Raw genomic sequence first — 24,969 nt, 5'->3', positions numbered from 1 at the left:
ATGACTCTCCTGGTCCCTTTGAACTCTACAATTCTATTATTCTAAATGAGAGTTAGATCTGATAGCTCAGAGCAGGTGAATGAGGGTTTTAGGCTCCACCCTTAGCTTTCAGGAGAAAATGGCTGGGAGTAAAGATGTGCACCTTCCTCTTCCTGCTTCTAGGAAAGCAGCAGAGGCTGCGTGGAGAAGGAAGTTCCTGTAAGAATGGTCAGCATTTTAAGACAAATGAGGTATAAAGCTGAGCTGCACAAATTAAAACATAACATGCGGTTGCAACCCACAGAGGATGAGGAATAAATGAAGGGTGCAGACATGGAATGTGTGCAGAAACAGACAGGAGGGTTGGATGAAAGGCAGCTGTAAAGGTTGGCATGCTTGCCATCCTATTGCCAAAAAATCTTTTTATACACCTTGGTCAAAATGGCTTGGAAGAAAATGTCATTCTACAGCACACCAAAATTCATCTCTTTTTACAAAAAGGATAAACACTTCCCCCTTGATAAAAGAGTTTTTCAACTACTGCAGTCTGGCTGTAACTGATCCTTGCCTTTTGTGTATTGGGTATCAGTTGCCTTGTTCTCTGAGCTTTGCAGGTCTCCCCATCATCATTGCAAATGTGGGACCAGAAATGTCTTGTTTCCCCTCCATTCATCAACAAAATCTCTTAAATAAGACTAAGGCCACAACTCCTAAGACTGCAAACTCTTACCTGGGAGTAAGCCCCACTGAACTCAGTGGGACTTACTTCTGATTAGACATGTAGCATTACACTTTAAGCGCAGGGCCGTACCCAACAAAGTCATTCTAAGAGCAGACTCATTAAAAGCAATGGACTTGACTAACTTAAATCCATTGATTTAAATGGCTCTTCCTTGAGTATGACTTAGTTGGATACATTCTAAAGTTATCAGGATGCAAGTTGTGCTGAACTAAGAGAGAGTAAATATACTCTAGCTCAGGCCACTGAGCACTTAAAGGTAAAGGGACCCCTGACCATTAGGTCCAGTTGTGACCGACTCTGGGGTTGCAGCGCTCATCTCGCTTTATTGGCCGAGGGAGCCAGCATGCAGCTTCTGGGTCATGTGGCCAGCATGACTAAGCCGCTTCTGGCAAACCAGAGCAGTGCACGGAAATGCCGTTTACCTTCCCGTCAGAGCAGTACCTATTTATCTACTTGCACTTTGATGTGCTTTCGAACTGCTAGGTGGGCAGGAGCTGGGACCGAGCAATGGGAGCTCACCCCGTAGCAGGGATTCGAACTACCGACCTTCTGATTGGCAAGCTCTAGGCTCTGTGGTTTAACCCACAGCGCTTAGTTCTGGGTTTTTTCCAGCTCTCTTTATCAGTAAATTTATATATCACCTTTAACTTTATTTATTTATTTTGTAATTAATTAACTAGCTAGCACTTAAGCACACTTACCTATTTGAGGGCTGGGGAGGGAAGATCCCTGAGGCCAGGGAACGGAGTATCTAAAATGAACCTGCCCCATTGTTAAGAGGCTCTGCTCTGAGCGCAGCCACCTGCAGAAGTGTGGTGAGTGGTGATAGGGAAGACAGGGCTTTCCCAGTGAATTCACCCATGTAATGTGGAATACACTTCCCAGGGACACTTTGCTGGCACCAACTCTCATTGTCTTTTTGATGCCCGGTGAAGATATTCCTCTACTTGACTACTAATAGATACTTAATTTCTGCCATTTCTCACTTTATTGCTGGATTTATTGGTGATTTTATTTGCTATGTTATTGTTTTGTCTGATTTCAGTTGTTTTATTATTCTTTCACCTGGATGTTTTGGCCAAGCAGCAGCCTAATTTTTGATAGGAGAAGATATGAAAGGAGATCATTTCATACTTGTCTCAAGAATGCATGAGAATAGTTTTTTACCAGGATTGTTGCACTGATTGCCCTCCAGATGCTGTTGGAATCTATTTCTTATTAACTCCAGCCAGCATGTTCAATTGTTGGGGATGATGGGAGTTATAGTCCAGCAGCACACACCAAGATACTTACTTGTGGAGGTAATGGGACAAAAATTTAAAGGCATTATTTCCGCTAGCCTCAGTTATACTAGATTGCTACTGAGGCCAGTAGATATCAGATAAATTCACCTTTTATTGCCCAGAAATGAATTTTTTTAGCACCATTGTAATATTACTTCCTATTTACTTCCTCAGGTCAATTTAAATGTTGCTGCTTTTAAGCTTGTGTACAAGTGTGTGTGCATGCATGACTCATGACTGCAAGGATGTTCTGAGCATTATAGAAAAGAAGTGGCAATGACTGACAAATGGAGACAGACAGGAATAGCTAGAGAGATGAGCAATACAGGAGAAATGAGAGACACCATGACCCAGACAGCCAAGCAGTTAGGGACATTTGCCTCAGACCAGACCAGGTCAGGTGCAAAGACACTTCCAGGAAGGAAGGGAACCCAAACCACCAAACCCACAGCAGCACCTTTCAGTAAGAACACTGAGAACACAGCAGTCAAACATGCACTTAAAAGGAAAGATGGTTTGGGGAAGCAATAAAGTTGTTTATTTGCTCTCCTGGCTTTGGGCATTTTGTTTCAGCACCTGCTCTTTGGGCAGCTTTGAACAGTGCCATAGTTAATAATTTCACAAGAAAGAGTAACTTTAAAAGGTAGTCACTCACTTTCTCTCACACACTTTCCCTCCTCTGCTGTATGATCCACTGAACATAGCACACCTATCAAGACTGCAAAAGGACAAGGGGGTTTTGCACAACATGAAAGCTACATACTCCATCTTTTTCACAAAACACCCACTAGGGAGGCTGGGAAACATTTGCTCCAGTTGATGACCACATAGATTTATGATCGTGCTCTACAGAAAATAGCCTCTAGATGCACAATAAATAATAAATCAGCCCAGGAAGCAAGTATATCTTTATCCTGAGCAACTTGCTCCAGATCATACACACTGCCTCTCTTGCCAGTAGAGCATATTTTTATTTCTCACTATTGTGAATAGAGGTCTGATCCACTCCTATTTGTGCCTCCCCCCCCCCCCACTTCTCATTGGTTGTTGTGGATCCTGAACTGTATAAAAAAACTTTCACATCTTGCCTCAGTTCTAACCTGAAGCACAGGTTTAGTCTCCACAGAACTAAATCATCCTTTCAGGATGAACACAAACAAGTCATATGAATAACACTGCCCAGTGTTGTATAATTCAATTTCACCACAGCTCTCTGAACAAGCTTAAAGGAAGTTGGGATGAAAACCCCAGAATTCACTACAAGAGACCAAAAGGAACAAAGTCTGTTTAAGTACCTCCACACAGGGCTACATATGAATTAGCACTGGCTCCAATAACTGATTCCAATGAAAAGGAGCTCCCACAACTACCAGGAGAGCCCTATACACAGAAAAGGGCAGAATACATTGTTGTGGTCACATTATGGCCAGTCCCCCAAATGCAACTCACCCCAGAAATGGTCGTCAGATAGATGAGCAAATTTAAAGCTATACTGTATTGGCAGCATTTCATACACAGCTGAAATAAGCCACAGAAGAAGGACAATTAGCTCAGAGTCCTCTGTTGAAAGTAAAAAATGAGGGTGCTACAGAACACTTTAAATGATTGTGTGCACCTATCTGCTGGAAGGAGAAGGAAGGATGTAGACTTCTAGACCTTGGGAAAAAGTACACAGCAAATTTTGGAGCTGTCCTTGGTGCCTACTCCCACTGCAATTTCATTTTCCCATTTAAAACATCCATGGAAGCCAAATCAAACAACTTCTCCCTCCTCAGAAACAACTAACACCAAAAGATATATAAAGCTGTAATAAAGCAAAACTTAAACACAGTTCTTTGCAAAATCAGGCACAATCCATATAATGAATAAAAACTTGAATATGTATGCTGTCCCTCCAGCTACCAGGTGGGGCTAATATATAGCAATTCCAACCAAGTGAGAGAAATTTAGAAGGGAAGAGGACTAATGGTTGAATTGGGACAAAAGAAAAATGCATGGCTATAAGTACAGAACTAAACATTGCTTCACCAATTATATATCTGTAGTCCCACAATCAGGAGATATAAGAATAACCTAAACTATTCCCGCAGCTGGTGATATTCATGCCCTAGTAGGATCCAGATTCAGCTGCTGTAACAAGCTGTACATTGGGCCGCCCTTGAAGACCACTCAGAAACTACCATTGGTTCAGAATATGGCAACTGGATTACTGACTGGTACTAGCTGATTAGAAGAAATCTCACCAGTATTAAAAAGAGGCTCATTTGCTTCCAATTTGTTCTTGTGCATAATTCAAGACGCTGATTTTGACCTATAAATTCCCATACGACTTGGAACCAGGATAGCTAATCTGAATGCTCATGTGCTGCCATGAGACTCTGCCCCAGTCTTTAAGATCCCTTTCAAAAGCCCCCCTTTGCATGTCACTGTGAGGTGGGTGCTGCTGCAGAGTAGAACCTTTGGTTAATAGAACCCTGCTTGTGGAATTCTTTCCTCAGGGACACTTACCAGGCACTGATTTCCTTTGCCAGACTGGTGCTGTACAGGTGTTTTGGACTGCAACTCCCTCCATCCCCAGACAGCACAGGCTGCAAGAAAGATTCTTTGCAGTATCTTTGCAGTATTCCATTATTAACCTTCCTCCATGAAAGTCACTGGCCATTTAGAAAAGGCCATAATTGTGCCTCTGCTGCTTTGGTTTACTATACTTTTTTCGGGAACAAACCTTAGAGAGACTGGAATGCCAGGAGATATAATTAAATAACTAAGGTATAGAACTGTCAACATGGATAATGACTTGTAGTTAGTATTTCCCTGTTGCTCTGCAGTGAACTAACAGGTGGTGGCAGCTCAGAGGCCTTTTAAGAGCTGCAGGAGATGTCCTGTATATTCTTTTACAATGCTAGATGTAGCCTAAGTGCAGAAGGAGATAATTTCATGTTCCAAAGGAGTGTGGCACCACTGACAATATGGACAATGTACTTATTGGAAGAGCTGCCATGACAGGGAGGTACATGGCAGCCAGTGGATTGCCCAGATTAGCAACTAGAACCAGGCTTGCTACTATTTCCCCTAAGGTGGGTGCAGAGGACGAGGAAGACAAACCTGCTGCCGAGAGGCTGATAAGACCGGAACAGATTTCAATCTCAGAGTAAGCAAAAGGGAACAGACCGAGGATGTGCAGACACCATCCTATATTAATATTCTCAGCATTACTTTGGCTCTTCAGCACCAAGCTCAGGGTTTTTGATAAAGGCCGATACCATCATTACGGTGAAAACTCCCCTTCTGAGTGAGCAGGATGGAGAGATCTCAAAGACGATTTGCTGTTTTTGCAACATTTGCTGGTTCATGTATTCTATAGTCCATAATTTGAAGGGGGTATGCTTGGCAAGCTTAGACTCTCAACTGTCCCCTAGAAGATAAGAGCCTAGGGAATATAGGAAGCTGCTTATACTGAGTTATACTGCCTTATACCTTGGTCAATCTAGCTCAGTACTGTCTACACTGACAGGCAGAGGCTCTCCCAGGTTTCAGGCAGTGGACGTTCTCAGCCCCACCTGGAGATATGGGGGATTGAACTTGGGACCTTCTGCATGCAAAGCAGATGCTCTGCCATTGTGCCACAGCTCAGAGTCCCTCTTGTCCAGGATTTCACAACAGATGCCACGAGAGGAAGCTGTTGCTCATGATGCAGCACGACATACCCAGACGCTCCACAGATATTCTGGTAGGAACATGTTTAAGGAAACTGTGAGCGTGCAAGCTGAATGTTATGCTACATGGGGAACATGGAGTCTTCAGGTCTGCTTACTCCAGAAAATGGATGGGTTATACTGGGGTGCCTCTGGTTTGAGGTTACCTATCACTACCCTTGTTCACATTTTCATCCCACAGACAGTTCTCAGGATCCACAACTGAGCCCATCCACCCCAGTGTGGGTAATCAACTCATCAATTTCAATCTGCACTTTTGCCCAACATCCATCTCAGACTAGATTATGTGTGAATATTCCCTGGCCAGGCTTTTATCTCCTCCTCCGCTCCCTTTCCAAGCTGTCACATTCCCTTGCCCCACTCTGAGGCCTCCGTTTCCTGCCAACTGCTCTTCTGAATTATTGATGCCGGTACTTCAGGAGCCATAATCAATAAAGCCAGCTTTTTCATCCTCCCCATCACCCCCACCCAGTTAAGAATGCTCAGAAGAGCAGCAGCCTTTGGGCCACCAATGAGTCAGCACCTTTGTGGGTTTGTGGAGAGTAGTAAAGATGGTGCTCTAAAGAACCGTGGGTTTCAAGGATGACTCTCCCAACACCATTAGTCCCTGGCATGGCATGCCTGTGATGATGCAGCAAGGCTTCAAAGCAGATGGCACCACCTCTCCAAACTACTAGGGGACACCACATTCCACCTTGAAGGGCCATGAATATGCCAAGGTTGTTAGGGGAGGGATTTACTGGCATGGTGGGATATAAATAGCACTCAGAGAAAGCGTATACACCAAAGACGGGGACAACATCCTATCTGATGGCTCTAGAGCATGTGCAGACCATCTAGTTGCATGGGGTATTGGCAGGAACAAAGGGAAAAGCAAGCTGAAAATATAAGGGGCAGCCTGCCACCATTTCTATGCGTCTCCTTTTCTGGATACACCCTTAAACTTATATGTAAATAAAGCACTCTTTTCACTGCTCCCCACCCCCAATGCTAAGAAGTAGACTCATGTTGCTTGTAGGCTCAGTGATGTCTTTCTAAGCAAACGATGTCAAACCACACATTGTGAAACACCAGTCATAAAGTCTGCACACATGACACTGTTTCACAGCATGAATGAAATGCAGAAGATGTGCACCAGCACATCTATACATTCAAAGGCGGTAGAAAAGTCCCCCCCAAAAAAAATTTTTTTTATTTTGAAATAATAATGATCATCCTTGGTATTAGGTAGCACTTTAGAAGTCTTCAGAACACTCTGCATATACACTGCATTGTAATACAACAGTCATGTAAGGTAGGTCAGTGATATAATCTCCATATTTTATACAAGGAGGTAGATGAAGCTGAGAGAGGGAGGGTTGCCTAAGGCCACCCTTAAGACTTCACAGCAGAGACAAGATATGAAACGGGATCTTTCAGTTTTGCAGCTCTCTCTACCAGATGCACATTATCCATTTTCTATACATTTTAGTATAGAAAATTTTTCAGACATAAAAGGAGAGGCCATCACCTTCCGAGTTTTCTTGCCTTCAACACTTATGCCATCAACATCAGCTGCAATCCCTGGTATCATCCGATGAATGTGTGTTGCACAAAATACATGTCAGGGTATCCATGAAGCCAAAATACACAAAGTTCATGACAGAGGCAACCAGAATGAAGTTCAAGACACATACCACTGCTTTAGCATAGGACAGTATGTATGCTATGCAAACTCTTAAATAAAAATCATGGATTAGGAAAACTCACATTCTGAGTTATTGCAAGAAAATGTTTCCCCCCCCCCCGAAACCACCAGCTGTGGCAGTAATGATGATCACCAGCTTTTTAAAAGGATTGCAGTCAGGACAGAACATAACTCTTATCCAGTACTACAAGACACAGGATCAAACAAAGGAAACCCCTACCCCCAATATTCAAGATTGGTTACCAACAGATGGGGACAAAGAAAAGTGGATGACTTTCTCCATCACATCCAGGAGCATCTGGCTGGACACTGCTGGAGGGAGCATGAGGGACTAGTTGGACCGTAAGCTTAATCCATTGAATAATTATTCTGACTTTATCTTTGCAGCCATAAGAAACAAGCACTTGGGCTTGTAATGAAAGCATGGATTCTTAAGAGGCTGAATTGTGGGCCCCACAACAATCTCAACTTGTGCATGGCTCAGTCAAAGACCTGCTGAGTCTATTAATTAAGACAACGCTAGTTGTTCTTGGGATACAGTAGCACCCCCATGCTCAGCCCCTGCAAAAAGTAAGAGAAAATGTTCCTGCCTATGGCCCCCCAAAGGCATAGGTAGCGAAGCTGGACAATGAAAGAGAAGAAGACAGAAAAAGGTGGTGCAGCTCTTTCTTCATTGCTCCACCAATGGTACAGTAAGCCTACTTTTCAGCCAGAGCTCACAGGAGAAATAGAAAGTGGGGCTGTTCATACGGATTATAGCCAAAGCCTCAATCCCAGCATTAACAATCTGGTATTATCAGGCCTCATCCAAGAGAAGCCATTTTTAACTTGGGGTTGGGATGGGGGAAATTCCTACAGATCTTTTATTTGCACTCTTCCACAATTAAAGATCAAAGAGATCCAACATATTTCAGTCTATAAAGCACAAAGCCTTGTATCCATTAACACAGCTTTCATTAGGATAAGGTCAGTGTTTCTGTGCAATCAGCTTCCACTCACAGCCACCTTGCTGAGTGCTCAGCAGTTCTCGTGAGCCAAGACTGAGCCCTAACACTGAGCCAGACCTTCCTTTGACAAATTCACCCTGTTCCATCTGTATGTCCACACAATGCCAAACTTTATTTTAGCCTTTACCCAGTAATACTGCAATGCCAGCAGAGCTTTTTCCTCTGTGTGCATTACATTGCCAGGGGGGCAGGCCAGGCAGAATAAATTTCAAGGCCCCTCCTTAGAGTTGTTTATCTTTAAATGGACTTGCACCAGACGGCTCTTCAAATAGAACTTTCAGATAGAGGACCATGCATATGATCACCTTATGTATGTAAGAGTTTATTAATGGTAAACAGACATTATTTGAGGGGCTTTTTCAGTTTTGCTCCCTCCATACTTTTAAAGTTTTAGGATTCTTTTTCAGTTTTTCTTTTTAAAAAGTATTTGAATCTTACATTTTATGGCATTTCATAGTATATAAAGTCTAATAGCAGAAAACAAGGTTTTTAAATATCTGGGGGAGGGGAAATATTCCCTGGGTAGAACATCATCATGAAATACATAAACACCAACTCCTTTCAGCTGAGCACCATCCTGAAATTCAGTAGGCCTGGACAGATTTTACTTCTGCTTAAACAATCACAACTTGGTTATGGGAGACTAAAGGAGGGTTAACTCTCCAAGGGGACTAGTTTGACAGGAGGAACTGCTGTACCCATGCAGGAGAGGCAGAATAAAAGAATAAAATAACAATCACCAAAAGATTCACAAAATGGGAGGAAATCAAAAACCCACAGTAGGACATACTTTAATTAAAACCACAAAATAATTAGCAAGTTTTTGATCTCTCCAGAACAGTTTCTCAGAATGTTAAACAAAAGAAAACAAGGTTGGAGCGAGGGGGGAGCTGCAGAATGAAACAGTCTTAAGATGGGCTCTGCTCTGTTGGGAATAAAAGGAGGAACGGTCTTAACTAGAGTTTGCTATTTTGAAAAAAGAGCTACGTGTTCTACAGGAGTGGGGAACATTTGGCCTTCCTGATGTTGCTGAACCACAACTCCCACCACCCTGGCCATTGGCCATGCTTGTTGGGGCTGATGGGAGTTGTAGTCCAGTAACAACTTGAAGGCCAAAAGTTCTCCACACCTGTTGTGCAGTGAGCACAGAATTACAAAATGTTAAATTTGTGTATGTGTGTATTTTCACGTTTCCCTCATTTTGTGAGTGTGTGTGATTTTGTGTGTGCGTGTATATATATACAGTGGTACCTCGGTTTATGAACTTAATCCGTTCTGGAAGTCCGTTCTTAAACCAAAGCTGTTCTTAAACTGAGGCGCGCTTTCCCTAATGAAGCCTCCTGCTGCCGGTGCCCTTCCACTGTTTGGCTTCTGTTCGTAGACCGAGGTAAAGTTCGGTAACTGGAACACTACTTCCGGTTTTGCGGAGTTCGTATACCGAATAATTCATAAACAGGGTTGTTCTTAAAGTGAGGTACCACTGTATACACACACACACACACATTCACAAAATGAGGTAGACATGAGGATAGGAGAGTTGCTAATCATTAATTTCACTGTGAATAATAATCCGTAGGCTGCCCTGGCACTCACATTAGAGAGGCTTGCTTGGAATCAGGGGCCTCTGAATTGAATGACTTTCCAAGGGAGGACAGCAAATTGAAAAGAAGCTGCTTTCGCCATTCTGCACCATCTCGGGATTCATTGTCTCCCACCTACCTTGTCCTGCCCTTTTCTTACGCTGGGCAACAGCCAGAAAAAAGCCAGTCTAGTGCTTGGCATAGACACAGGGATGATGAGCATGGACTGCAGTGGGGCTGACTGCAGGGCCGCATCCATTAATATCTGCAAACCATTAGGGGATTTTGTTTCACCAGCTGGCATGATGCAGCAGTGCCTGGCTGGGAGCACTTTTGTGGTCAGAAATAACACATGGAGGGAGGGGGAGGCAGGGGCCGGAGGATCAGCTCGGAAACATGGATGGATCCTCACTCATGCCCTCGAACAATGTACTTGCTGGGTGGGAAGGGGGAGACCAGGGCAGAGCCATATAGGCCAAAGAGAACAGGTAGGTTCTCATTTCTGCTTCAAGGATAACAAAAAGATTTGTGGGAGGGAAATGGCATATAAGAATTCCTCTCACAAGTTCCCAACACCGTATCAGTCTTGAGCAGGGCACTCCAGGGAACTTGTCTGGAGTTACAGGATTTCCCACAGTCCTAGCAGCGATGGCAGGCTACTAGATCAGCTGACTGGCAGAACTTCAGGAGCCCCTTTTGGCCTGGTCCAGGCATCTTTTACCTTGGCAGGTGGGTGTGACATGGCCAAAATGGCCTGAAGGGCCCAATGATGTGAGGCCTGGCAGGCCTAATTAAGCCTATGGAAGTTCCCCTCTCTCACTGCTCTAAAATAAAACTGCAAATATCACAGTGCTGTTACACAAATCTACGGTGTGACTGCATTTGGAATATTGTGTACAGTCCTGGTCACCTCACCTCAAAAAGTATATTGTAGAGTTAGAAAAAAGATTCAGAAAAGGGCAACCAATCTGATCACGGGGATGAAATAACTCCACTATGAAGAAAGGTTGCAGCAGCATTTCAGGCTTCTTAGCTTAAAGAAAAGGTGAATGAGAGGTTTATAAAATTATGTGTGGCATGGAGAAAGTGAATAGAGAGCAGTTTTTCTCCTTACACTCATTGACATCCCATGAAGCTGAATGTCGAAAGATTCAGAACAGATAAAAAGAAAGTACTTCTTCAGAAGGTTGACAGTTGAACTATGGAACTTGCTCCCACAGGAGGCAGCGATGGGCACCAATGTGGACAGCCCTAAAAGAGGATTAGATGAATTGATGGAGAATAACACTATCTGTGACTGCTAGCTATGATGGCTATGCTCTGCCTCTGTGAGCAGAGGCATTAGGTTTCTGAATGCCAGTTGCTGGAAACAGCAGGAGGGGAGAGTGCTCTTGAATTCAGGTCATGCTTACAAGTTTCCCATATGTATCTGGCTGGCTATTGGGAGAACAAGAAGCTGGACTAGATAGGTCACTAGCTTGGTCAAGCAGGCTCTTCTTACATTCTTACACCATTTACAAAGTGGTTGTGGAAGAAATGAGAAGCAGGGCTCAGTCCCGTCAGCTCTGCTGAAAGACCAGCTCCATCTGGCACTTCCTGTCCCTGAACTATTTAACTTTAGGAATTGGTACCTGAGTTTGCTTTTCCCTCTTCGCTACCTGTCCATTTCCCCGTGTGTGTGCCATGCCTTTTATATTGTAAGCTTGTGGGCAGGGACTATCTTATTTGTATGTAAACCACTCTGGGAGCCTTTTGGGGGTACAAATACACTAAATAGATAGATAAAACATTTGTGGAGGACTGGGGACTTATAGCCACATGCCTGCTCCTGTGCTCCTGCAAAGGTGCTACAAATGACTCTCTATGCAGTTCTCAAGTCATTATTGTGCCCTACAAGACCAAATTATGAAGAACCACAGAGCAACCAATGACAACATTTTGCTGGACAAGCAAAACAGGACTTGCCATGGTATTCTATTCTTTAGTGGATGTACCTATATAGGCATAATATTCTGATTAGATACCATAAATGCACATCAGAGGCATCAAATTTGATTAGGCCCTACACTTCATGCACAAGGAAAATAAAGAAGCATTATAGAGAGACACTGTATAGGATCACAGGAAGGTGCCTTCTACTGAGTCATACCATTGGTCAATCTAGCTCAGGGCTGTTCAGACTAAATGGCAGAAGCTCTCTGAGGTTTCAGGAAGGGGACATTCCCAGCCCTACCAGGAGTTGTCGACTGATCCTGGGACCTTCTGGATCCAAGGCAGATGCTCTAACACTGAATGCCCTTCCTTTATGCATGTAGGCAACTGGTGGGGCTGCTAGAAGAGGCACAGAATGCACCCACCACAGCCAGCAGAGAAATACAACAGGCTGCTGCAAGAAGTATGGAGTTCTGATTCGCACCTCTACTAGCCCCAGCAGACCGTTAAATTCCCCCCCCCCCAGGCTAGTGTGGGTTTATTGACAAGACTCCCTTTCTCTGTGATCTTGAACTCTGCCATTCTCTGCTATGTGACCCATTTTCCCTTACCCATTTGCCAAGTATCAATGTTACCATGTAGGTCGTGAACAGATTATTGGTTATGTTAATAGCAATGCGTTTCTGATTTTGTCTCTTGGCTAAGTTTATAGCCATGGGTGACTGTCTATGCACGGGAAACAAGAGGTCAGACTACAATAGTGTTGTGAAACAGATAGATGATGAAGTGAAAGATGCTTCGTAGGACCATCTATAGATGTTTTTTACTGGCTCTGCAGCCGTGCTATGAAGAAGTGCGACCATCAGACAACTGGGGTATGCCACATTTTTATCTGCCAGACTATGATCTCTCTCCTTGTGTAGATACTTATTGAATATCTGCATCCTCTCAGGCAGCAAATCCATTCTAAAAACCAAACAGCCAAAGAATTAGACTCCACTCCCTGTAGCCCAAACTAAGTCATCTGCAAAGCAACTGGATGCTGTCCTCCAACACATAAATCTCCGGGAAGTCCCAGTCTCAAGCAGCAACAAGTAGAGAAGCCACAGATCTCTGTCCAGAATGTCTGCACAAAGAGATAACACAGCAGGCACAATGGAGGGGGCAGAGTTAAGCCCAACTCTCAGTGGAGAAAGCAGGCAGGAATGGAAAACCCATGAAAGGCAAAGCACCATAGCTGCAGCAAAGCATGTAATCCACTTCTGTGACACCTAACTTGCCCCTCTCCGCCAAAGGGGTGGGGAAAATGGGACTGGTTTTTTCCAAGGTGAAAGTAGGAACTGAAACAAACTTATTTACACTCATGGCTACATGGCCTGTGTGAAAAGGACAGACACAATGGAATGTCCCATGAAGGGGGAAGGGTGGGAAAGATCCTTTATGAGCTCCCAGAACCAAGAAATCTCCTCCAAAATATCATACTAAGCAATGGAGTCCAGCTCTGGGAGCAGCCTGTCACAGGGCAGGAGTAGGCAAGTGACACAAGGGTTAAACTATGCACAGAGCATTCTTGCCCAAGCAGAATCTACGGTGCTTGCTTGCTTTTCTTATTTCCCTGTCTCTGCTTCTTGGAACTGTATTAGTTTTCAGGGCTAATGCCCAGAGTCTTACAGGCAAGTAACCTCAGGCAACTTGTTCAACACTCAGGGCTTAGCCACACTTCCTCTCATCCTGCCACTTTCCCCTGGGGAAAACTCTGCTTTTTCAATTTGAGCAAACAGCAATTTGGGTTTCCCTGATTGCCATTTGTTCCAATCTATCACTAAAGAATGGCTTTTCCCTTGCAGAGGAGGGGGGCAAGGGGAAAACCACTCAGACCTGTCCTTCCACGCACGGCACAAGCAGAAGTGTGGATGAGCCCACAGTGGAGAAAGAGCATGTGAGCCACCTAATCACCTGGTCAAAGTATTACCCTTATATGGCGTCATCACATATTATTTTCATTTTGCAATGTTATAGGAATATTGGAAGCTGCCTTATACCATGTGAGATCACTGGTCCATCTAGTTCAGTACTAGATGGTGGGGATTGAACCTGGAAACTTTTGCATGCAAAGCACATGTGCTTCACTGAGTTACAGCCCTTCCTCTTCTATTTTTTTAAAAATAGATTTATTTAATTTTCAGATTTTGAAATTTACAAACAATTGTCAAGCAATCAAAATGAAAAGAGACTTCCATAACTTCCCTCCTCCCCTTTGTGGGTCCTTACGTTAACATTTTTCCTCCTGCATTCTTCTAAGTGCTGCAGTGAGGGACAATGGGTTCCTCCAGACAAGCACTATTTTCAGGGAGGAACTCAAGGGCATACTGGAAATATAGGTTTGTGCTGTTGAAGTGGATTAAAGTGATCTGTTGCCCCAGTGCAACAAATCTGCTTATTTATTTTTAAGCAGACTTTTTGCAGCTAAGAAAGTGACTGTGAAGTGCACTTAAAAAGATGGGATGAGCAAGTGATTAGTAAGAAGATCATTTCCTATTAATCAGGATGAATGTTCATTGCCACATGACCCCCCTTGCAAACAAATCAGAATGAATGCTTCATAAAGCCTGGTCATAATCTAAGCTCCAGGTAAGATCTGTGCAAGCAAATTAGCATGAGTGCTTAATAAACAGGTCGTCTAGAGAGAAGCCCAGTCTATAGGAAGTCTAGCATAGGAAGAGAGGGGCTGACACCTTGAAGCAGAAGGGCATTTGCACAGAGTCCACCACACCAAAGCACTGTACGGATACAGAGATCGTTATACAGGGCTCATCAATACTTGCACACTTCCCATTAAAATAAGCACACAGTGCCTGTCTCTGCTCATCCAATACTACTGCTTCACATGTGTTTATTGCCAACAGAATGCAAGCTACCACCTCTATCAACATAATAACCCATACACACAGTGCCCCCTCCACCTTCCAATGCCATCCGTCACACATCTCCTGCTCAGGTTCACCATGCTTGTTTACCAGTCCACACTCCAAGCATGTACCCCTAAAATGTTTTCCACATGTGAGGTGAACGCATTTATTAGCAGCACCAAGTTGGTGCCACACTCGTGCCCACTTGCTACAGATGTAGACGGGTTTCAGAAAGTTCCACGGTTTCCTGCCTCTTTAAGAAGTCATCACCCTGGCAGGGGACACTGTGTCCGACACAGGCTTGTGGCTTAGATGATCTGCCTGCTTCAAAGTTCTACTTCCCCCAAGGCTCATCCATTTGGTGTAGAGCTCTGCACTTCTCTCTTACTTTGCACAGAGTACAAGTTCCTTTTAGTTTCCAGTTCTCACTTTAAGGATAGGCATTGCTGCTTACCCTCTGTATTCAACTGCACGCACTCCAAAAGGTGTACGACCCTTTCCACAATCTCATTGCCCCTTAGAGTCCATCAAAGTATTTTTATTTTTATTTTCAAAGGGATAATAAAGCCTTCTGGGTTGCAGCAGTGGCTCCATCTCCACTGTTGAACTAAACTTAACTACCCATTGCCCTATCAAAAGTGATAGATTTGGCTAATCAAGGCTCGCCCTACAACCAGCCAGAGGAGTACAGATTAAGCAGAGCCACTTCCCCAGCACCACCCCTTTCCCTGTGCATTACCTTCCAAGGAGACCGGCTCAAAGAGTCCAAACTGCTCCAGCACCTTGACGAAGAGGACCAGAACCACCAACACGGCAATCATCTCCAGGCCTTCCAGGTTCATGGTGAAAGGGACTCATGGCATCAAGGCCCTCAAGCCCACCCGTGCCTGCTCTCCCAGCTCCTCACTCACCCCAGTTCAGCCAGGGTCACCCACATGCCCGTGGGTCCTTGTATCCCTTTGAAACGGTGCTGCTGCTTTCAACCCTGCTGCTGAAGATCAGCCTCCATCAGGAACAGCACCGGGGGCACCTCTGACCCTCTCCCAAGGGGCACAGAGATTGCTGTGCTTGCTCAGGGGATAAAAGGGTCACACAGCGCAGGGCAGGGAGTTTGCGAAGTCTGAGGCAGTGGAGTCTGAGCTGCGCTTGCCTGGCTCACGGAGATGAAAGTGAGAGGGAGAGAGGGAGCGTGGCAGCAGCGCCAAGAGAGAAATGCAAAGGGGGGGGGGAGAGGAATGTGTGCAGAAGGAGCCCTGCCCTCCCATCCCATCCCAATGACACCAACACAATCGATTTGCTTAATGCAGCTGCTAAGGAGATGGGAGAGTTAAGAGGATCTTGGCTTGTGCCCAGGAAAGTTCAGTGCAGATGGGAGGGGGCATTAAACAGGGAGAGACCCTTATGTGACGCCTCAACATGTCCAGTCCCAGCACTGCTGCGGGAGGACACCTGTATCTCTCTAGGCACTGCCCTTGCCCATCTCTTGTCGCAGAGGAAACAACGGAGCTTAAAATGTGCAGAGGACAACCTACTCTGGAAAACTTCAACCCAGCCTGAGAGTCCACCCCACAACATCCAGCTGAGCAAGGCTAGCCCATGTGGTGACTACCAATTTCTTAATGTTCTTCGCATCATCCTACATGGTTCTCCTTTTTATTTTATTTTTTACAATGGTTCTCCTTGATAATTCCACCATCGCAAAGAGCATCCTAGCTGCCTCTGCTTGGAGGGTGTGTGTGTGTGTGTGTGTGTGTGTGTGTGTGTGTGTGTTTTGGTGGTTAAGAAGTATCATGTTGGATAAAAGGGTAAGCATTGCATAGTATCACAAGACCATGGGGGGAGGGTAATGATAAACTAGTTCACTGGACAGAAGGAACCCCCAATGCCTGACTTCAGAAGGAATCCCTATCAAAGGCAGCATCCAAGCCTTCAGAATTTCTTCCCCAATAATGCCCCACAGACGCCAAGGGGAGAGCTGGCCTGGGGGTGGAAATCTAGTGCCAGAGGAGAAAGCAGCCTGCTTTGCAGCTGGCAGAAGTCAGGTATATTTACTGATGTTGTTTCAGCCGCTACCTGTAAATTGATAGCCAGGGCTCAAAGCAGACACCAGAAATACACTACGCACACCAATATTCAGAAAGCTATTGATTGCCTGGCATGGGGAGGGGAAGGGTTTGTCAAAGGATATAAAAGTAGCAGCATGGTAATAAAAATAGTCTGCCAACACCTGACAGGTCCCCTACTTGTTCACCTTCTAGATACTTCTATTTATTTTTTCTACTGCCTGACTGTTGTTGTTTTTTAAATCCACAGTCAGCAAAAACAGCACTAACAAAGACGTTGCCAAAGGTATGCAAGTGTTTTTTCCAGCCATCAACCTGATTGGCATCTAAAACACCTGACTAGCTTTTAAATCCATTCCTATCCCTGCCTAAGGAGGGAGAAGAGTGGAGAATGGGAGCATCCAATATCCCAGGTACAAGTTCTACCACTTCTGGGTGTTTCCCAGACTGTGCCCCAAACTCCTTCAGCCCCAGCTTTTAGATACCTCCCTTGTGCTGTTGGTGTTCTCCCTTAGCCCTTCTCACCCACCTGGTCTATATTTTTGTCAACACACATACCTAGAAGTGCCCGGATCTTAACAGTTTACTGAGCAGCAGCATTGGCAGTTTCTGACTGGCTAAGCCTTTCATTTGTAGAACTGGACGTGCCTGAACCAGAGTCAAGAAAAATGCCAGGGCCTGGTGCCAGGATTCTGGGGAGGGGGAGGGCCTGCCCAGGCTCTGCATATTACTCATACCAGCAGAGCCCAGGGGAGGCTGCCAGCCTGGCATTGGCGCCTGCCCTTCAGATAGACGAAACCTGAAACAAGAGCCCCAACTGTGGCCTGCTGGAAGAGGGCAAGGGTAGCCCAGGCCAATGATTCTCCCATTGCGAGAGTTAATTCCTTAATCCCCACAAACCATTGGTTATTATTGCTCATCAGAGACAACTCTGCACCCCAGTCCAGCCAGCCACTCTTATTACAGAGTAGAAGAGAAGAGAAGAGTGCACTTATACCAATGGGATAGTGAGTAGAGATGTCAGTGTATGTGTCATCCCCATCCCTCTAGTCACTTTGCATCTCTTTCCAAATGTTGAGTCCAAAGGAGAAGAGGAACTGGGTACAGATCCCTGATGGATCTGGAGGGTCTTCCTACTCTCCCTCACCCCGCCAAACACCATCAGGTCAGGAGATTTTGCTCAGCAATTCTGCACGGCTGGATTAAGCTAGCCTCAATCTCTCATTCTGATGCATTCATTCCGTCCAAGAAATCCCTCCTGCCAGGCATAAGCTTTCATGTACTAGTGTCCACTTCTTCAGATGCACAAAAGTGTTACCCTAAATTGGCAGTACATACACACAGTTGTGGAGAGGGAAGAATATGAGCTGTGAAGTCAGAGGGAGGTGGGGAAATAAGAGAGCGCAGACTGTAACTTGTATGTTAATGCTGAGTTAAATGTATGTAAAATCATTAGTAACCATTCACAAAGCAGTGTTGATGATGATGCACAGCATCTGTCCTTACAAAAGGGGTAAAATGTGCAAACTCATTTAGCAGAGATTCCCTGTTGAAAGACACAAAGCAATGTGTGGGGGAGATCCCGGAGCTTGAGCAGCTACACAGCTAAACTCTTGCAGAGAGTAGGCCTTTTTGCAGGGAAGCAGAGTGCTAACAGGTGCCAAAAGCCAGAGATACTGTTATCTCAATGCAGCCTCAGGACACAACAAAATCCCATCTCCTCCTTAATGTTCATGTATATGGGAGGGGTTGGGGAATCTTTGTATGATTCTTGTGACAGTAGGGCTGGCACCTAGGTCAAATACTGTATGTAGTGAATTACAACACTAAAAACTATCTCTTGCTATTAGGTCAGGATTTATAATTACGTATGTGTGTTGCCAACTGTGTGTGTGTGTGTATAGCTCCTGCCAACCTAGTAGTTCAAAAGCACTCCAGTGCAAGTAGATAAATAGGTACCACTGTGGTGGGAAGGTAAGAGGTTTTTCCATGTGCTCTGGTTTCTGTCATGGTATTCCATTGCTCCAGAAGTGGTTTAGTCATGCTGGCCACATAACCCAGAAAGCTGTCAGTGGACAAACACCGGGTCCCTTGGCCTGAAAGCAAGATGAGTGCCGCAACCCCATAGTCGCATTTGACTGGACTTAACCGTCCAGGGGTCCTTTATCTTACACACACACACACACACACACACACACACACACACACACATGAAATAGGAGACAGAAGCTCTGGAACCAGTAGCCTTCAGACAGATAAGGTGAAGGCAGCATTTATCCCCTTGAATGAAAAGCTATTGCAAAGTCAGCCAAAGGCCACTACAGTCCATACACTCTAAAGTATGGGGTGCTGTCATCCTGCACACTGCTTAGTCCAGCAGCAGCTCCTTTACATAGAATAAAAACTCACAGAAGTGGAAAGTGTCTATCAAAAGGCAATCTATTCCAGCAGTGAGACAGAATTACGCATCTACCAGCCAACTCCTTTCAAACTAAGCCAAGGTCAGTTTGGCACAAAGAGAGGCTGATCTGTTCTCAACCTTGCTGTGCATCTTAAATCCATGCAAATGGAGGCTTGTTGTGTTCCAACTCAGGACAGTGTTAAAAGGGCTTCAGGAAGCTATGGGCACAAGGATGACCAGGGATGAAGTACCAGAACAGGGTCATCACCAAGAAAAGGAGCAGGTCAAAGTAGCTGTAAAGCCAACACAGCAATTATCATCCTGACTATAATAGCCATGAGTTCAGCAACACCAACAGAAGGTTACACCCACAGATTCTTTAAGTAGTTATAAGACACAGAAGTGGGGAGTGTGACAAGAGGCTCTCTTTGACCTGGCCCCTTCCTTTGAACTTAAATGGACTCTTCTAGAAACAAGGGCTTCTTGGCTTGTTTGCACCGTGTGCTGAGGTTCTGTGGGGTGGGTGCTCTTCACATAGATGAAGCAGAACTCAGGGTGCTCTGCAAGTGCTTGTATGGTATCCAAGAAGCATCTGGGGAACTTCACCTGCTTGGAAACCCCCAAGACAATAATAGTCTGGCACCAAATTAGTGGTAGCTAGTGGTTTCCAGTGGGGGCTGGCTTGGGACAATGTGCCTCACCCCACCTTGCTTTGGCAAGAGGATCACATCACTCCCACAACAGCCACACTTTTGAAACCCGGATGATGAGATGAAGGACAGTCAGGTCACAACACAAATAAAGCTCAAAAAAGAATCAGTGCAACACTAATTTTTAATTGCTTTCACACTAGCACTCTGCTCAAGACTGCTGCCATCACCACACCATGTATTTAAGCTAATTCCATGTAGATAAATAAAGATGGTTCACATACATCGTACACATATGCACATGAAACTCCAAGCTGATGTGAAGCCTAAGTACGGTACTCCTTTCTTATTTAACTCATAAGGATCTTTCGGCCCGCTCTACTAAAGACTATTAAGGCAAGCAGGTTGAAGTGTATGGGGGTTACATTTCCTGCTCCTATTTCCAGGTATAGTTCACAATCTCAGGAGCCAGGTGCTTCTGCAAAGCAATCAAAGCATTCTGATAAAACTGCAGATTGGAACAAACGGCAATATATATGTTATTGCAGTGATATGAAGGGTGTTACTTGATCAGCACTTCCAAGCTGTGTCTTGTTAAGCAATGGACTTAGACTGCTGGAGAACTTAAAGCATGAGGAGATAACAAAAGACAAACTAAACGCTTCATTTCTATGGTTTTTCAATTTTGGTTAAGGAAGTTAATATACAGGACATGCATTAATTCCCTTTTCTCCAGAATTATTTTTTGTTGTTGAACACGGTCTACAGGCCTTGAATGGATGATGCCCTTATATTGCAGGGACGTTACTCCCACCCACCCATATTAGATATTTCAGACATGAGAAAATGCGACATTTTCCACAGACAGCAATCTCAATATTGTCTAATGGGGCTGTGGATAAACAAATATTGCATAGTGTACAAGATATCATTAGTGAGGAGTAGCAACAAACCAACTATGTGCAATCTTTTTAAAAAAATAAATACAGTGGTACCTCGGGTTAAGAACTTAATTCGTTCCGGAGGTCCGTTCTTAACCTGAAACTGTTCTTAACCTGAGGTACCACTTTAGCTAATGGGGCCTCCCGCTGCCGCTGCGTGATTTCTGTTCTCATCCTGAAGCAAAGTTCTTAACCCAAGGTTCTGGGTTAGCGGAGTCTGTAACCTGAAGCGTCTGTAACCTGAGGTACCACTGTAAATATATACACGCCTTCCCTGGTTGCGTGCCACAGTTGCTCACCAGTGCAACCTTGGTGTGCAAAAGAACATTCAGCTCAATTTTTTTAAAGAGTCCAAAGAGCAACAACATTATCCTCCTCCCTACCAAATTAGCTTTCAATTTAAAACAGAATTCACCATGAGGGGAGGGAAGCAATGTACTCCCCTGGTCTATAACCCATCAGGACCTTAGGAGCCGGTCCTTCTCATATACTCCAGTGATGCTGTTTACATTGATGTGTGAATGGATGAAAATTGATTGCTGCATGCACGAGCCAAGACCTGAACACCAACAACCTTCTTTGTGTTCCATTCTGAAGCCACTAATTTTGCTGTCAATATCCAGTCTGGGCTCCCTGCTTGAGGGGAGGAGACAGCAAGATCCCACAGGCACACACCAGAGTGGCCTCTAGTGGTCAAATGTTATCACTGCATGAAAACGCGGGCTCCTCCAGAGAAGGTCAGAATGTGTCCAGTCTTTGTTGAACGTATGTCCTGATCAGTTTATGGGGTGGTTATATGACAATGAGCATTTGTCCTGATTTGCTTGTGCACTTTTTATCCATCTTCCTGTGTCATTTGTTCATCTCACACTTTTCAGTGCATTTCCCTGTCACTTTCCTAGCAGCAAAAAGTTAAATAAATAAATAGTGATATTTATCCACTATGTGCGCAGAGTGCAAACCTAAACTTGCAGTAGGAACTTGAATCCCTCATTCAAAATACTGACAGCCTGGAGGCAATCTGAGAATTAGCCACTTTGAAAAGTCCACTTAAAGAACAAGACCCATAAATTAAGGTCATCCCAGAGCCACCTGTGGGCATACACATACAGGATCACATGACATGATAGTGTTACTCCTTAACAACTTTTAAATACCTTGTTGTTCTCACACAGTAAAGGTAAAGGTACCTCTGCCCGTACGGGCCAGTCGTGTCCGACTCTAGGGTTGTGCGCCCATCTCACTTAAGAGGCCGGGGGCCAGCGCTGTCCGGAGACACTTCCAGGTCACGTGGCCAGCGTGACGAAGCTGCTCTGGCACTTGCACTTAAGGGTGCTTTCGAACTGCTAGGTGGGCAGGAGCTGGGACTGAAAGACGGGAGCTCACCCCGCCGCGGGGATTCGAACTGCCGACCATGCAATCGGCAAGCCCTAGGCACTGAGGTTTTACCCACAGCACCACCCGCGTCCCCTTCTCACACAGTATGGGTGATTAAATGCAAAAGATTTCCCACTCTTTCCAGGCATACTTAGAATGGAGTTGGACTGCAAGCACAGATCCAGGAATAATTCCAGATTAATCAACAGTGCTGTGATCTGTTGTCCCCATGCCAGGTACTGCAAAGGAGATGTGGGTTAGTGGGATCTCATGCTCCAATGATTTATTGTTAACATGTTGTTTGCTTGTTTAGCGTTAGTGCTTGGGAAGATTAGTACAAGGGGATAATACAGAACAAGATAAATAAAAAGAACAAGATAGCAAATAGTCAAAGCAGAGGGGAACAGAGATTTTGCACATAACGAAGCTATAAAACTACAAAGGCGGGAGAACAAAGGCTTAGTGCAATTTATTCAAGGGATTAACAAAATTCTAAATATGGCCAGAATGATATTTGGGGAGATACAGAACAAAACAAAAGCACTGCTCTAAAATGCAGCTTCATTACACCCTCTGGTGGCTAAAGTCTACCTGGACAACCACAAACAAGAGTTCAGCATCCCTTTGTACCACATCTTGCTAATCCCTGGCTTCAGATCAGATCTTTCCCCTGCCATGTGCTAGGAATCTTCTCTCCTTCCTCCATCTGGAAACCTCCCTTGCTCAGGTTTCCTAGCAATAACCAAGGCCAAAACCTTCAGAATTACTAAACAGAACTGTTTTTGTGCTTCAGGCAGATAAAACCTTTTGAGCTTTCTTTCTTTTCTTTTGGAAAAAAAACACAACTTCTTAATGCACTTGGCTGGCATGAAATCTCCAAAAAAGTAGAAGCATTTTTTTTTGTAAAGCTGGTCATCTTGTTGTGGAACCACCAAACAAATTTTAAACATCAGAATTTAAATTACCTCACTGCTAACCATCATATTGGCTGTCAAACTCAAAATAGTTTCTCATGAAACATGCACGTTCTGACACATGTGAATAACAAGATTCTAAAACAGATTAATTTAGTTAGAACATTTACTACCTAGCATTTCTATTAACAATCAGCAAAGTGCATTTAAGTTCCGACTCGCACATTAATATGCATTGAAAATGTAACCCCTTTGCCACAAAGGGAAAATGACTATTGTTCAGTGGTTTACATAGGTTAAGGTGCCACAAGTGCTTTTGTTGTTTGTGCTGCAATGGACTCACAGGGTTAACCTTCTGGAAGGATGTTAAAGGTTGAGTAATCCACACTGATTCATACAAAGCACACCTTCTACCTCAGAGGTAGGGAACCTGTGGCAGTCCAAATGTTGTTGGACTCCAACTCCCATCAGCCCCAGCTAGCATGGTTAATGGTCAGGGATGATGGGAGTTGTAATCCAGCAACATCTGGAGGGCCACGGTTTCCCCATCCCCACTTTACCTCCTGAATGTCATATGGGAAATGAGACTGGAATGTAAATGATGCAGCAACTTGTCTGGAAGCACCAGAGACAATAAGTGAGAAACTTCTTCAAGCGAAGTTAAGAGCAATACTTGCCTACAGTGATCAAGAACCTGGAGCAACTATTCAAACATGTGGACTAAAGTCAAGGAAGATTCCACGTTGCTGGATCCATCAATGTCTACATATGCAATAAAGTACTTCTCTCTTTAATGTATGTGTAATTTTAAATACACACTCCTTGAAACAGTGAAGGGTTTTTGTTTGTTTTTTTAAAAGTGTTTGTGATTAATTTGCCATTACATATGGTTCCATCTTATCTGTGACCAAGGTGTCACTTGTTGTAGCTGCGAAATTAATACTGCAAATGCAGAAGCATGCAAAATGACGTATTAGCCTGCTAAGGCTTATCATTGCACCGATTCTCCAATCTAATTCACAATTATTATAAATTCGTCTTTGATTTAGCAAGTCATCTTTCCATGCAGGTGCGCAAAAGAACTCTGGGAAGTCAGGGGAGATAACATTAAAAGGATTTACGACCGAGCCTATTCTTGTCTCTGAACGCAGCCGAGCCCTAAATTGAATCACCCTTTCCATTCCACAAATCTGTAGCATATTAATTGCAAAACTATGTAGGGAAATGAAGCTTCAAAGGAAGGCCATGGTTTGGTTGGGATTGTGAAGAGTTAAGCATTTAATCTCACAGGGGTGAATTCTCTGTATTTGGCTGTAGATACCTTCTGTTCCTACCCTCCTTTTCACAGATTTTTATTTTAAAAATGTTTCGTAAAATAATGAGGCCTTCTATGTGCCTGTTAATGAAGCACATGAACTGTCCAGGGTGCTGAAACTGCAAGCTGCTCAGATCCAAATGCAAGAGCAAAATTCCTTCGAACATCCTGCATTATTTGTAGGGGTTCTGTGGGGTGGGTGCTTTTCAAGTAGATGAAGCAGAACTCAGGGGGTGCTGTGCAAGGACTTGGGTGGTATGCAAGAAACATCTGGGGACCCACATCTACTCGGGGACCCTTAAGACAATAATAGTCTGGCACCACATTAGTGGGAGCTAGTGACACTGACTTGGGACAATATTCCTCACACCACCGTGCTTTCTTAGCCATAAAGTGGCCAAGTGGATTTCATCACTCCCACAGCAGCCCACCATCCATACTTTGGAAACCTGGATGGTGAAATGAAGGACACG

At 44.4% G+C, this 24,969-nt stretch overlaps 1 protein-coding gene across 5 annotated transcripts in view; it reads right to left on the bottom strand.

Moving 5' to 3' along the window:
- The window catches only part of KCNIP2 (potassium voltage-gated channel interacting protein 2), a 106,533-nt gene that overhangs the window by 11,378 nt on the left and 70,186 nt on the right, over window positions 1–24,969 (bottom strand). Inside the window, exon 1 of one of the 5 annotated variants that reach the window (XM_083615359.1) lies at window positions 15,575–16,000. The exons of 3 other annotated variants lie outside the window; for them this stretch is intronic. In XM_083615359.1, the coding sequence (XP_083471485.1) occupies window positions 15,575–15,677 (103 nt within the window). In that variant the 5' untranslated portion in view covers window positions 15,678–16,000. Of the gene's footprint in view, window positions 1–15,574; window positions 16,001–24,969 lie in introns of those variants that run through there. One more of the 5 variants, XM_083615362.1, reaches the window with a different exon arrangement.

The sequence above is a fragment of the Podarcis filfolensis genome (genome assembly GCF_964270895.1).
Source record: "Podarcis filfolensis genome assembly, chromosome: 5".
Taxonomy (NCBI): Eukaryota; Metazoa; Chordata; class Lepidosauria; order Squamata; family Lacertidae; genus Podarcis; species Podarcis filfolensis.
This window is presented reverse-complemented; position numbering and strand designations above follow the sequence as displayed.